A 15,741-nucleotide genomic window follows, 5' to 3' on the forward strand; every position below is an offset into this window, starting at 1 on the left:
GAAAAAATAGCATTAAAAAACATAGGCCTATGTCCCTGACACATTTTCTTGAGCACGACCCGACATAAAATCTCGGCCAGACCAAATCTGATCCAGGCCTCAGTTCAGGCTTGAGCAGGGAATCTAATCTCTACTGTGGATGTGTCCTCCTGCATTGAATGTGCCATTTGCGGCCCGTTTCCTTTTTTGGAGCGGCCCGCGAGGTATTTTAGAAATAGAATGAAAGTTCGCCCGCTGTTAAGCAGGTTTTTATAATGTGAGATTCAAAGTTTGAACACTAGGTGTCAGTAACGGACCAAAGAGTCTAAAAGCGGAGAGGATGCGCATTTCTAGCGCAGAAAAAACGGGCAAAAGAGTCTAAAAGCGGAGAGGATGCGCATTTCTAGCGCAGAAAAACTGGGCAAAAGAGTCTAAAAGCGGAGAGGATGCGCATTTCTAGCGCAGAAAAACTGGGCAAAAGAGTCTAAAAGCGGAGAGGATGCGCATTTCTAGCGCAGAAAAACTGGGCAAAAGAGTCTAATAGCGGAGAGGATGCACATTTCTAGCGCAGAAAAACGGGCCAAAGAGTCCAAACGTTGCCGTAATTACGGAGTTTTATATTAAGAGACATCGTGAAATTAAACATCAATTTGAAAAATCTTAGTTTACACAACACTGTTAAGGATAAAGACAGTTAGTCAAGTAAAATGGTGTGTAAATGAAATAATCAGGAAAAAACTATTATTTAAAGTGGTATATTTCATTATTTGTTTTATTACAGAGTGTGGCCCGTGACTTATATATAATATAAGTATATATATATATATATATATATATATATATATATATATATATTTCTCCTTCTGGCCCCCAACAAAAAAAGTTTAGACACCACTGGCATAGACCATGCTTGACTAGTCCCAGTAGAGATGCACTTTATTATCAACAGATGAATCTTTTGGCAACTTGCCTAATGCGAGGCATGAGCTAAGGGAGTATAACGCCTCCCAGCATTGAGGTGTAGAGAAATGGGGGCATATTACATTTGGAATGTGTTGGCTGGGGATTGGGAATGAGGTGGGGTGGTGTTAATCTAACATCCAACATCCATAACACTGTGGAAATAGTGTGTGTGTGTGTGTGTGTGTGTACCCGCTGTTTCTGTCTGCTCCTCTTGGTCTGCTCTCTTTCCTGCTCCTCTTTCTGTCTTTCCTTCTCCTCCTCCTCCCAGCGAGCTGCCACAGCTGCCTCCAGCCGAGCGACTTCCTCCTGCCGCTCACGCCACTGCTGCACCTACACACACACACACACACACACACACACATAAGCACAAACACAGTTACGCATACTGTAGGTGTGCACATCTACACACATGTACAAAAAACAATAAAATGCCTACACATACACACACACACACACACACACTCACATACACACACACACACCCAATTACCCAGCCACACACTCTCACACCCACACACAGATGAATGACAGGTGGGTTTAGCAGCTGTCTCCCTGTAGTAGAGCACTGGAGTGTTGAGATTCTATCTTGCAAACTGATTAACTGAACCATCACTAAAGCTTAGTTAATGCCTACTTGCGCATACACACACACACACGCGCGCGCACGCATGCATTTGTAGCAGGAACTTCCTCACCCTGGGGGTCTACAGGAGGAATCAACACCTCCTGTACTCTCTATTGGACTCTATTGAACAGGACACACAGCTCATGTTAAAGTGAGGGCCGGTGGCAAAATTCACACATGTACTCATTCAATTCACATTACGCTTCAGCCATCCCTATTATCAGCTTCCCGCCCTTTACCTTGACTGTACAGGAATTTCAAAGACAATTTCATTTAATCCTTTCATATGTCCTTTCATTCCTATACTGAATAACGAAAGAGTAAAAGAGTGACACTCATGAGAAAATGCCTGGAAAATATTTTTTTTCTTCCGTCAAAAAGCTACTGTTTGAGCCTACACTCACAGCACATGCCTGATTAGCTACTTGATTAGCACATTAGAATAATTAGCACGTGTTAACCTGTGATTGCCACTTCTGCAAGAACAAAAGCTAACTGCTGGCATTGTTACTGCTGTTTTTCTCTGCATTTCTGGGGCTTTTAGCTGGTCAGGTGAAGATCATAGCCATTTGCAGCTATTCAAATCAAGGCCAAGCCTTCATATTGTGCCTTAGAATAGCAATGTGCTGATGAGAACCTTTATTATCAGATGAAATGCAAGGTGTTGCTTGCACAATAAGCATTTAAAAGATCGCTGATCACACTCACAATGTACTGTTCTAATATCTGCCTATTTATTATTAATATATATACTAATATATTTTATTTCAGTAATTCAGTTCAGTTCAAAATGTGAACTGTTCAACAGTTCAAAAAAACTCATATATTATATAGATGTATTACACACAGGCTGATCTATTTTAAGCGTTGATTTATTTTATTGTTGATGATTATGGCTTACAGCCAATGAAAACCCAAAAATCAATGTCTCTGAAAATTAGAGTATTATATAAGACCAACTGGTACTTTTGGCAGTGTGCTCAGTGTGTCAAGTCCTGCTGGAAAATGAAATTCGCATCTCCATAAAAGTTGTCAACTGAGTGACTGAAACATGATGTGCTGCAAGATATGTGCATAAAAAGCAGGCGTGCATGTGTGTTGGGCCTGCGTCTGTCAACAATGGACTGCCAGGATAGCAATGAACATCTGACTGTTGAAGTCTGCTTAGGTTGCATTCAGTCAGTGGTGCACCTGTGTTTTTTTTTGTTGTTGCTAAGATAGCAACACACCAGAAACTGACCTAAACATGCCTCATTTCCAGACCACCATGCTTATTGGTGTAGATATATTCACAAGCACTGTTACTATTTAAAAAACGCAGTTGGAAGGTGTGAAAATAGACTGTTGTCAGTGTGTAAGCTAGCAATGAGCAACGCAACGAGCCTTGCGCAAAGTGTGAGATAGGACTCTAACCTAGTATTGAAGACACAACAGGTGATTTTCCCTTTTATTTGATCTAAACCAAGAATGATTGATCTCAAATTCCAGCCAGTTACTGCATTTCATGCATATCAAACAAGACAGGTAGCTCTCTTACTGGAGCTGAACCTGGTTCTACAGCGTGTCCACCACAGTGCACGGTGCAGCCGCCGTGGCTAGACATTAAAGGCATGTGCCAGCTTGTGTTACAGCGGCGGAGCACTTCTCCTTAACGTCGGTGTGAAGGAACAGACGCGGCAATCTGTTCTGCGACTCTGATGAGCGACTCGGCCGCTTCGCACTTCCTCTGAGCAAAACCTCAATGTGTTTTCAGCAACAGCTTGCCATCAAACACACATTTTTCCGAAAGCATTGGGGGAATCTGCCACGGTCTACGGACCAGCGCGCTGACAGCCGCTCTGCGAGACGGGGAAAACTTCCAGAACCAATTTCAGCTCCATCTGAAGAAGAAAAAGAAGAAGAGGACGGAGAAGAAAAAACACAGCAGTCGCCGCAGTGCTAAATAAAACCCACATCAGCTAGGAATGTTAACAAAGTGTGGCTCTTCAGATCAATAGTCATTTGTGCTGCAGCAATTGGTCATTTTTTTGGATGCAGTTTTATATTATGTAACAGCGGGATCAAGAACAAGAAAAACTTACACCTAGAGAGAGAGAGCGAGAGAGAGAGCGAGAGAGAGAGAGAGAGAGAGAGAGAGAAAGAGAGAGAGAGAGAGGAGGGGGTAACTGGTCCCATAATTGCACCATCAATCAAGCTCCTCCCTGGCCCAGATAAGACAGCATAGTGCCAGGGGAAGGGAACCAGAAAAGGGTAACACACACACACTCACACACACACACACACACACACACCTCCATCTCCCTTTCCACATGGCAAATAATCTAAAAGGCCAAACATGTTTAATTGCTTATTATAATTCCACTCATTCTAATCCGGCGTTCCTCAGAATCCCTATTTATTTGCCAAGCAGTATTAAGTCCACTATTGTTCCACACTGCTGACGTTTATTCCAGCTTCAGGTTTGGTGTTTCTACCAAAGTCAAATATGTGAGAGAAAATGAACATTGTTATAAAAACAGTACGCTTGTTACAATTAATGATATTTTTGTATTTTTATTTACTTTCTTCACAACATTTTTAGTTCACTGAATTTGCAGTGGTGTTGGACACCTACACACACTACATACCCCAGACAGTACAGTGGTCAGTGTGAAAATCTCAGTCATTCCAGTAGAGCGGGATTAACCCCGAGAACTAGAAAAGTCTATTTCCCGAAGGAGGATCAGAATGGTTGTGCAGCTTAAGGCTTAAGTGGCTTCCACTTACAGATAGTCGCTAGGCTGCTGCTATGTGGTCAGTAGAGTGAAATCTAGGTAGTTGCTTTAGTGTTGCTGGGTTGGTTGCTATGGTATACAGAATATATCAAGATTTTCAGCAATTTATAACAATGGCAAAAAAGTGCAAGACAAATTAGTCACCATGGGAGTAAGCACAGATTCACACTTAGAAATACTGCATTGAGAGCACACCCTCCTCAGCACTCAGGCAACAGGTGGTTGGAATGGTATCCCAGTTTACTTCCATGGAAATTGGCAAGTGATTGCTATGTGGTTGCTATGGTGTTATTTATAGGTCAATAAGCCCATTTTTGGGCTTAATACCACACCCTAAGGTTGAGTTGCATCAGTTTTTTTTTTTTTTTTTCTCCCCAATTTACACGTCCAATTACCCAACCCACTCACTAGGACTCCCCCTATCACTAGTGATGCCCCAACACACCAGGAGGGTGAAGACTAACACATGCCTCCTCCGATACATTTGGAACCAGCCACAGCTTCTTTTCGAGCTGCTGCTGAAAAAGGAAAGTGCAGCGACTTGGTTCTAATACATCAGCTCACAGACGTCCTGTGCTGTGGACATCACCGTAGGAGTGATGTGGGGAGAGAGCGCCATCTACCCACCCGGAGGAAGCAGGGCCAATTTTGCTCCCTCTGAGCGCCGGCAGCTTGATGGCAAAGCTGCATGAGCGGGGGTTCGAACCTGCGACCTCCTGCTCATAGTGGCAGCGCTTTAGACCGCTGGACCACTCTGCGCCCATCAGTTATGGTTTATCTGGGTTTGATTCTGGCCCAAGTGCTCAGCTCACATCCCCGGTTGCGGAGTAGAATATATTAACCGTCCTGCAATGCATTTGGTGATTTTGCAGAGTATAAAGCACATTTGTTTCAACTGGACAATGGCCAATGACGTTGCCATACATCAGCCAAGCTCAGAATGATTATTTTGAGTGTTTTCTGGGTGTTTTGTTGTTTTATCCTATGTTTTGCTTTACTATGGTATCGCACGTAATTGCTGTAGTATTGCTAAAGGGTCACAACTGTGTTGATAGGTGCTTACTACACTGTTACAGGGCAATTGCTTAGTAGGTGGTTACTAAGAGGTTACTAAATGGTTGTTATACCACAGTTAGTTCCGACCCTGCAATGTGATTAGCTTAGATGCGTTCTATGAGTGCCATTATCAGCCGGTAATGCACTGTACCTGAAGCCCTCTATGTATTACTCCACCACACACAGGTAACCTAGCAACAATCGTTTTTTTATCGTCCTCTTTAACTCAAAATCTTTTAAAAGACAGTGATAATGGAACTGTGGTATAATCGCATTAATACATTCGAGGTTTGTGCTATAACATGTAATATTGTCAGCACAGCAGTGACAATATTACACCTTATAGCACGGACCTCGATTAAGGCATCCCATATGTTTGCTGTGGTTTATTGTGTGATTGCTGTAGCATTGCTGGGCGGTCTCTACTGAGTTTACAGGTGGTTTCAACAGTATTGCAAGGTAATTGCTATGGTATATCAGGTGGTTGTTATGCTCTTGTGTAGATTCTTTGGTATGGCTAAGAGGTTGCTAATTGATTGCTATGGTATCCCATGTAATTGCTGTATTATTACTATGTAGTGTTGCTAGATGGTCACTGTTGTATTGCAAGGTAATTGCTATGGTATTTCATCTGGTTGCTATATTATTGCTAGGTATTTACTATGGTATCTCAGGTGTTTAGGTGTTGTCATGCTGATGGTGTGGTACCCCCTGTGGTTGGTAAGGTGTTACTAGTGTAGAGTTTGTTTGTATCCTAATGACACACAAAACTGAATGAACAGAAGGTTGCTGGTTTAATTCCCTGGACTGGCTGGAGGTGAGGAAAAGGGGGAGTAAAGGAACAATGGAACAATGTTTTCACACCCTGAACATTCATATGCACACTGAATAATGTCATATGGATCAAATCCACCAAAAAAACACCAACTGTTCCCTGAGTGCTGCAATGTGTGTGTTCCTTCTCACATTTCCACAGAGGCTGAATTGTGTTGTACTTCTGTGCAGTGGCTGTAAAGTTTCTAATTCTTTTAAACAGTGTTGTATTTCATTAAAGTTAGTTTAATCTACCATATGCACATATAATTCTAATCTATACTATTCATAAAATATTCAATTTGCAAAATCAATTTGTGGATGCAAATGCAGACTCACAGTTAAACCAGCCATTTATTTAGAATGATCAACAACACCCATATTAACCCCCATAAAAAATGAACTGCATTAGTACAAATAATAGGACGGTTATAGAAAAATCAATAAAAGGCAAGCTGTAAAAAACTGGTGTGGTCCTTTGTGTAAACTGCAACATACAACACATTTCCAGATGCCATTTATAATTCATGTGGTTTAAGACTAAAAGGCCTCGGAGGAGCTGTAAGACAGAAATTGAAATCTTGCACAGTTTCTGCTGCTGTTCTGTCACGTGCCGAATTGTTCTGCAGCACGGCTTTAAAAGCAGCATTAATAGCACGCTGCTAATGAAATCTATATCTGCAAATGCCAGAATCCAATCTCAGCAGTAGCGGGCTTTTCACACACAGTCGCACACGCACAAACGCAAACAAACTGTGGAGTATTTGCACTTCTCCGGTTGGGTCTACAGAGGCGTTTAATAAGCTTCCCTGTCACTCTAGAGAGAGAAATGGATTTAAAAACACATACAAGAGGAAGAAAAGGCCGCGTACTGTATAAAATACAAGAATAATACAACTCCACAGACAGAGAGACAGAAAGAGAGAGTATGAATAGGAAAAAGAGGCAGTGAGGGACGGTGGGAGTCATCGTTCCAGTGTTTCCATAGATGCTGAGTGACACTGTCATGTACGTTCTTCCTCATCGCTATTATTCACATCTCACTTGCCTACAGCTACCAGTGATGGGCTGATTGTTGCTCTGCTATGAAGGAAAGGCTAGCAACACTCTCAAATTCTCTGAGTTCTCTGAAGCAATGTCACGGAAGAAGAATTTACAATGGAAAGAATCTTTACATCAAGACAATCATTTCAAAGTTCTTGGGAAGAACGTTTTTGCAAGAAAAAACTAATAAGAACACAAAAGCAAAGGATCTATTGAGATGCTGTGTGCTTGCTGTTACATTATAATCAATGATCGTACTGTGGACTATAAAATTTGCCTTTCAGGTAATCCAAAGCTAACCAGCTTAGTTAAGGCCACCCCAGCAGGGTATACAAGGGTATCATATTTAAAATTTGATACTTTAAAATTATCTTAAAATTTAAATTAAACTTAACATTATATTTTGCCGTTGTGTCAGTGCTGAATTCACAATGAATCCTGAGTATTTGCATTAGTGATCCTCGCCATGTCACCAACCTATGCGTCCTTGGTTTTCGAGTAGGAACAAGAACACATCTGGGAACTTGAGTTTGAAATGTAACCTGGGCAGCAAAAGATGAGGCAAAAACACACAGGAACACATATTAAAAAAGGTTCAAGAGATGGTTCTCTTCAAAAGGTTCTTCAAACTAACATCACATCTATATTAAAACAGTTCTTTTCTTAACTTTTTGGAGTTTGGAGAAAATAATTACGGGGACTCTGAGTCACACAGTGGAATAATGTGCTGTCACTATGATCAGAGAATTGTCAGTTTGAATCCTGGAACATGATGCACGCCATCAGCAGCCAGAGTCCGAGAGAGCACAAAAGGCCTTGCTCTCTATGGGTGTGTAAATGGCACTTTCTCTCACATCAATCCTAGAATGACTGTGTTTAGCACAGACTGATGTATTAGAGCTATGTCACTGTGCTCTACTCCAAGTGCACTGGCTACCCAGTGATGCTGCATCTGCGATGGTTCAAAAAGAAAAGATGGCTGATTCTCTAGGTGTGTACTCTCCTAGTGTTGGGGCATTACAAGAAATGGGGAGTTCACATAACAGGGATTGGGGATTTAAGCGAGGAAATAATGAGAAAAACAATTTATAAAACTATACTAATCATCTCTATGACAGATTCAGTTGAACTGACAACTTTAAATCAAAGCACTATGGTTCATTTTAACACCTCTTAATTCAAGCCCTCCGGTCAGAATGCTTATTCTCCAACTTCTTTAACTTTGTTTCCTCGCTCTCTAAAGGTCTTGCTCCTGTCTGATAAACTTCACTCACATCAGCAAAGCTAATCCTTCAGCACAGGAGCCCCTCCACCTCTCCGCTCATGGGACATCTGCTGCCTATCTGACTTACAGAAACACTGCAGGTATTCAGAGCATCACTCTGGTGGCGCATTATGCGCTACGTGATTCGCCTGCATTTTTACTATATGCACTGGCTTCTACAGTTCTGCATAAAATTCTTAAGCTACCTAGGAAAAAGGTTTAAAACTGTTTATCTGTGCAGTAAGCGAATGTTTTTTTTTTACAAGCAATGCATAACAACATTAGTATAAATGCAAATCAACATTAAAGAAATACTTTAGCGCTTTTTAGCATAATCTCTGCATTTGTATCGTACATACACTTACTGTAAGAGGAAATGTTTCTCTCTACTTACTGTTCTTGAATCTACATAGTGTTGCTGAACCTCTACTTCTAATTCTAATACCAATTCTTCTACGGCACAAAGAGCTTGTTCAGTTTTTATGTACAGAATTACTGCTACAGTATACTGTATATACTGCCACATATCGGCACCACGCCTGATGCCAGATGTCGGCTAAAAGAGTATGAAGCAATTGGCATTAAGCTGTGGAGCAGTGAAATGATAGTGCCTTATACTTGAGCCTCCTTTCAATTGTAATTTTCCCCAATAAACTTTCACTCTAATATTATAATCACATATATATATAGTATAAATCCATTATATTAAAAAAAAATTGTGTTTGAATCTGAATAAACTCAGATTGCAAAGGACAGCAGCTCGTGTCTGTACTCTTTTTCAATCTCCCTCGAGGTTAAATTAGGGTGTAGCCGAAGAACCAGACCAGGGCAGGGGATAAGTGAATCCAGGGAAAGGGTGAAGGGCAACCAGCCAACTTTACACCCTTTCACTGAATATACAAACAAACAAGACAAAACTATTAAATATCCACTCTATATCACTATTTAGCTTGTATTTATTTATATTTTACCAAGCAAATGTAGCAAAAATAAATTTATATCATTTTGCAAGTGGCCAAAAACCTGCATTGCGAAGTCTTGCATGTGTGAAAATGGTTGAGTAATTGTTCACGATAAAGTGAATAAGTGATAAATGGGTCTCACTTGTTGAGATCCATCACACACTGCCCACTGTTGTTACCACACAATCTGAGAGAAATCAGAGCAGTACAATCCCCACAACTCTGAGATTTAGGCTTGCCCCTCAAGGAATGCACTAATTTGTGTTTAATTGTAACTCATTTGTAACTATCAGATGCTTGCGTTTGTAACCAGCAAGATGGAACAGACAGACAGTGAGAGTTTACTGAGAAAACCTGAGTATGATTTCAGAGCAGGATGGAAAAATGGCTTCAGTAAATGGATTTATGAATCATTAATTCTGTGCATGATCTCCAAACTAAATATGCACTCCTTGGACATATGCAGACAGCCTAATATAGTTAATACAGTGTAAACCAAAGTGTATATCATTGCTGTCCAATGAAAAACAAGTATCTCCATTTTTGTCAATTTTTAGTTTGCTATAAAATTTTAACACAAAAACCCTGTGTCCCTCACACTGCGTCAAAATGTCATGATGAATGTCACGGCCTCGCTCTCTTCCCCTGTGTTTCAGCGTTTCCTAGTGTGTTTCCCCAGTATTTTTCCGTCACGTGTCTGTAATTTGTACATCTGCCCTTTCCCCAGGTGTTCATTGTTTCATGTTAGTATAAATAGTACCTGTTAGTCTATGTTTGCTGTCGGTCTTTGCACCTTCCCACGTTGTCTGTCTCGTCACGTCATAGCTTTTGTTTTGCCACGTTTCGTTATTTGCTCTTCTCCACATTTCTAGTTCTTTGTTTAGTTTGTATTATTTGTTTATATCTCTTGTTTGTTACTATTCCTTGTTTTGTACATATTTACGTATTTATCCTTGTATACATTCCCTAGCCCTGTTTAGTTATTATCTGTTTAGCGTTACTCCCTGTTTGTTTGTTTATGTACATATATTCGTTATTCCCCTGTTTGTTTGTTTGTTTATGTTATTTATTAAAGTCTGTCTTACCCGCTTATAAGTCCGCCTCCCGTCTGCTCTGCTGCACCGTATCTGCGCCCCTTTTTGTTACAATGAATGAACCAATAGAAATTCTCAAAAATTATGTTTTTATATTGACTCAATGTTTTTACATTGACTTCCATTGAAAGTGATGAAGGATTTACCTCTCTCTTGTAAAGTTGCTGTTTTGAAGATACTTGTTTTTCATTAGACAACAACAATATTACATAATATTGATACAGTTGCTCAATTTGTAATTACTGTGAAAGAAATTGCATTGATATATCTGCAGTGTGTCGACTTTCAACATATGAAACAGCTATGTCTATATTACAAGCTTCATTAATCAGTTCAGATCAGATTTGACTTTACAGTTCATATTCATTAATGTAAATGATTTGTATCTGTCTGTAATATAAATAAATCTGTCCCTAAAATGGAATAAATGTGCATACTGGTACATTTTGCCTGTTTTTCCTGTATATATTTCTTCATATACGCTATAAAGAACCTTTTGTCTAAAAAAAAAAATTATGATTAAAGCATTAACATACAGTTGTGGTCAAAAGTTTACATACACTTGTAAAAAAACATAATGTTATGGCTGTCTTGAGTTTTCAATAAGTTCTACAACTCTTATTTTTCTGTGATAGAGTGATCGGAACACATACATGTTTGTCACAAAAAACAGTCATAAAATTTGGTTCTTTCATAAATTTATTATGGGTCTGCTGAAAATGTCACCAAATCTGCTGGGTCAAAAATATACATACAGCAACATTAGTATTTGGTTACATGTCCCTTGGCCATTTTCACGGCAACTAGGCGCTTTTGGTAGCCATCCACAAGCTCCTGGCAAGCTTCAGGTCGAATGTTTGACCACTCTTCTTGACAGAATTGGTGCAGTTCAGCTAAATGTGATGGTTTTCTTGCATGAACCCGTTTCTTTAGCACTGTCCACATGTTCTCAATGGGGTTTAAGTCAGGACTTTGGGAATGCCATTCTAAAACCTTAATTCTAGCCTGGTTTAGCCATTCCTTTACCACTTTTGATGTGTGTTTTGGGTCATTGTCTTGTTGGAACACCCAACTGCGCCCAAGACCCAACCTTCGGGCTGATGGTTTTAAGTTTTCCTGCAGAATTTGGAGGTAATCCTCCTTCTTCATTATCCCATTTACTTTCTGCAAAGAACCAGTTCCACTGGCAGCAAAACATCCCCAGAGCATAATACTACCACCACCATGCTTGACAGTAGGCATGGTGTTCCTGGGATTAAAGGCCTCACCTTTTCTCCTCCAAACATATTGCTGGGTGTTGTGGCCAAACAGCTCAATTTTTGTTTCGTCTGACCAGAGAACTTTCCTCCAGAAGGTTTTATCTTTGTCCATGTGATCAGCAGCAAACTTCAGCCGAGTCTTAAGGTGCCTTTTCTGGAGCAAGGGCTTCTTTCTTGCACGGCAGCCTCTCAGTCCATGGCGATGTAAAACACGCTTGACTGTGGAGACTGACACCTGTGTTCCATCAGCTTCCAAATCCTTGCAGACCTGCTTCTTGGTGATTCTTGGTTGACTCTTGACCATCCTGACCAATCTCCTCTCGGCAGCATGTGATAGCTTGTGTTTTCTTCCTGATCGTGGCAGTGACACAACTGTTCCATGCACTTTATACTTGCGTATAATTGTCTGCAAAGTTGCTCTTGGGACCTGTAGCTGCTTTGAAATGGCTCCAAGTGACTTCCCTGACTTGTTCAAGTCAATAATTCGCTTTTTCAGATCCACACTGAGTTCCTTTGACTTTCCCATTGTAGCTTTTGTAGCTGAGTCTAATCACTGGGTCAAATGAGCCCTATTTAAATGGGCTCATGAGAAGTCAACAGCTGTAGTCAATCAGAATCACTTACAAGAAGTGAAGAGGCCATGACATGAAGCTAATTTGATTGACACAACTCGCTACATCACCAAAATTGACAAATTTTGTTGCTGTATGTATATTTTTGACCCAGCAGATTTGGTGACATTTTCAGCAGACCCATAATAAATTTATGAAAGAACCAAATTTTATGACTGTTTTTTGTGACAAACATGTATGTGTTCCGATCACTCTATCACAGAAAAATAAGAGTTGTAGAACTTATTGAAAACTCAAGACAGCCATAACATTATGTTTTTTTACAAGTGTATGTAAACTTTTGACCACAACTGTATCTCTGAGAGATATCATGGTTCGAAATTGAACAGCTGTCTTTACCAAATTACATGCATTATATACTATAAAGCTAAGATAATAAGAAACATCTGGTGGTTCAGAGCATGGCTGCACACCTCTTAACCATCACACGTCCTTTGTCCATTCAAAACATCTACCCATCACATCCTTTCCATACAGCTTACAGATGCCCCAAACACAAGCACATATTATCCCTCCATCAGTCTGCACAGCTGGGCTGAAAATGAGCTGCTGTAACCATGGCAATGCCACAAAAAAACAAAATATAAATAAATAAATAAATAGGGACGAGGAAAAGGCACATCAGCATCTAAATCTTTTTAAAAAGTCTAAAACACTCAGAAACAGCATTGTGCTTAGCGTGGTTAGCATGCTAATGCTAATGCTGCTCCAGCCGCACTAGGTAGGGTTAGCAGCAGGCTTTGAACGGCAAAAGAGCTAGCGCTTAGCACGGTTAGCAGCTAATGCTAATACTGCTCCAGTTTCGAGTTTCGGTACTGGATAAATAAACTGAACTATACCAAATGGAAACTGTATATAATGCTGTACTTCAGGGGAGTAAAATTCATACACAAGACACACCAGATTATAAGGCGCACTGACCATTTTCGAAAAAATTAAAGTATTTTAAAGCAGCACTAGGTAGGATTTCCTTGATTTTTGATCTTTTTATAGAAGTAAAATTACAGCTTGAAACTCACTGCAGCGCTGCATTGAGGTGTAATAGGAGGAATAGTGGTGCTCTCGTGTCTGTGCCGGAGCTCCTCTGAGCTCAAACCAGACAGTTTTCCGTGGCGGCCGCGACCAACGCTCGCGAGAACTGCGACCTGCTTTCCGACCTTTAGTTCTAACAGTTCTACAAGGACTACTGGTTCATTCTTTACAAACTAACATACAGACTCTCTGGCAGAAGCTGGAAAGAGACCGAATATATCTGTGAAAGCCAGAAAACAAAAAAGAGAAACTAATCCGCCTGAAACATTTATTACACTCTACAACTGTAGGGGGAGCCCACGAGCACAAAATCTCAATCCCACCTAGTGGAGTCTGTCTTATAGTGCGGAAAAAACAGCAAGTAAACTACACTCACTAACTGTAGGGGGAGCCCAGTAGCAAACCTACCGGTTCTCAAACAGTGTTGTTTTTAATATATAAATAAATATTGCTTGGATTAATGGTTCTATACACAGCTGGTCCCATATACACTAGCTCTTTAGCCCCATTTGCAGAGCTGTAAACACCCCTTCTTGTTTTGCATGTGGGCTTAGCAGAACTACAGTGCGTAAGTCATTTGAATTTTATGGTCCCCATCCAAGGTTAACACACTGTTTGTCTTGTGAGTGTGAGATGAGCCACCATATTGCGCATGGAAGCTGCAGACGCCACAGTCAGAGCAGCTGGTCCTACATCTTTATCCACTTCAGCCTCAGTTAAAAACTGTCTGGGAGGCTGGGATTCACACCCTGAAATCATAATGATTGATTGTGCTCTTTACAACGCTTTCTGGAGCAATGTTACATAACCCAGGTGCAGTAAAACATGCCCCCGTCTGAAGGAACGAGCCTGTGGAGACAGTTTCACTCCATCTCTCTGCCATCTCGGAATGAAGTGTCACCTATGATCGGCCTGCATATTTCAGGAACAGGAATGATTGCTGAACTTAAATCAGAAACCTATCACTTACAGAGGGCCTGGGACATCTGACTGCCTTAAAGCAACACTTTGGTGAGAAATCCTATTTGCACTTTTTTACCCTTTACCCCAAAAGTAGTCAATCAACCAAGAGAACCAAGAGCTAATAGGCTGATGTAGCTAACACATAATAACTCAACAATTTGAAGTCTGATCCTGTTTGATTAATTAGTGTATTAGCTGAAATTTCCAAGATAACTATTTTGGAGGGAAGAGAAATCAAATCAACATTTAAAGAATCATTATGTAGCAAGTGTACCTTAAAATAACAGCTTCAGAATCATGTTGATGCTCCACCGACTGTATCAGGAAAGATGATGCCTCTGTTGTTGAAGCTTTGTAATGTTGGTGGAGCTGCATGAGACCTCTCACAGAACAGTAACATTATTGAACCTTGTCAGTCTATATGCTTCTTTTTTCCACTTGTCAAAAAGTGCATGTGTACAGCTCTCCATTAATGGGGGCTCAAAACTGATTTACCCCCCAACTGTAGGGGGAGCGTTGTAGCAAAGACAAAAAATTACCAAACAAGATTGAAACCCAAACTCCAGGCTGTATCCAGGCTGTATTATGGCTGTATCCCACTTGTGTACTACACACTAATACTATAAGATTTATGCTATATACTAACCTAACTCATGCAGGGTTTGGCAGGTTAGTACACTAACAGAAAATGTTTAAGGAAGCAAAGTAGCACTGCTATGCCAGCTCAGATATATTTTTTTATTTATATCATTAAACAACATCTAAAATCTGAATGCATACATTTGATTAACCCCATAACAGGCCAGGATTTGTGTATATTGTCTGCCTAACATTACACCACTAAATCTTGGGGATTTCTATTCAAGCATTACATAAAAAGCTTTCATGCTTAATAAGGGACTTTACTGAAAAGCATAATTGTAATTGTAATAGAAAATATTTTTAAAAAATATGTTAGTCTGCTAATGTCAAAATATAAAGAATAAAATCATAAATTTGTCTCTTTCCCGAGCTTCATTTTAAAATCAATATTTTACTGAATACAAATTAAACAGTTCATGGCCTCCAAACCTTTAGTTTTGTTGTGTTTGTCTAGTTTTTTACGTCTGCAGAGCTGAGAGTGAACAGACAGCTTCTTCAAGTGTCCTGTAGGAGAATTTGAAGCCCTCAAATTTTCAGAATGTAAATAACGGATTTTTTTTTTAAATTTATTTAACATGTATACAGGACAAGGCATGTTAAGGGCTATTAAATTTGTAATTCTTACAACAGTTAAACAGT

At 40.1% G+C, this 15,741-nt stretch overlaps 1 protein-coding gene across 3 annotated transcripts in view; it reads right to left on the reverse strand.

The window, feature by feature from the left end:
* The window catches only part of LOC103025319 (coiled-coil domain-containing protein 148), a 112,969-nt gene that overhangs the window by 26,117 nt on the left and 71,111 nt on the right, over positions 1–15,741 (reverse strand). For all 3 annotated transcript variants that reach the window (XM_022680135.2, XM_022680137.2, XM_022680136.2), the window contains one exon: positions 1,132–1,272. In XM_022680135.2, coding sequence (XP_022535856.2) covers positions 1,132–1,272 — 141 coding nt within the window. The remainder of the gene's footprint in view (positions 1–1,131; positions 1,273–15,741) is intronic.

This window comes from Astyanax mexicanus, chromosome 11, assembly GCF_023375975.1.
Source record: "Astyanax mexicanus isolate ESR-SI-001 chromosome 11, AstMex3_surface, whole genome shotgun sequence".
Taxonomy (NCBI): domain Eukaryota; kingdom Metazoa; phylum Chordata; class Actinopteri; order Characiformes; family Acestrorhamphidae; genus Astyanax; species Astyanax mexicanus.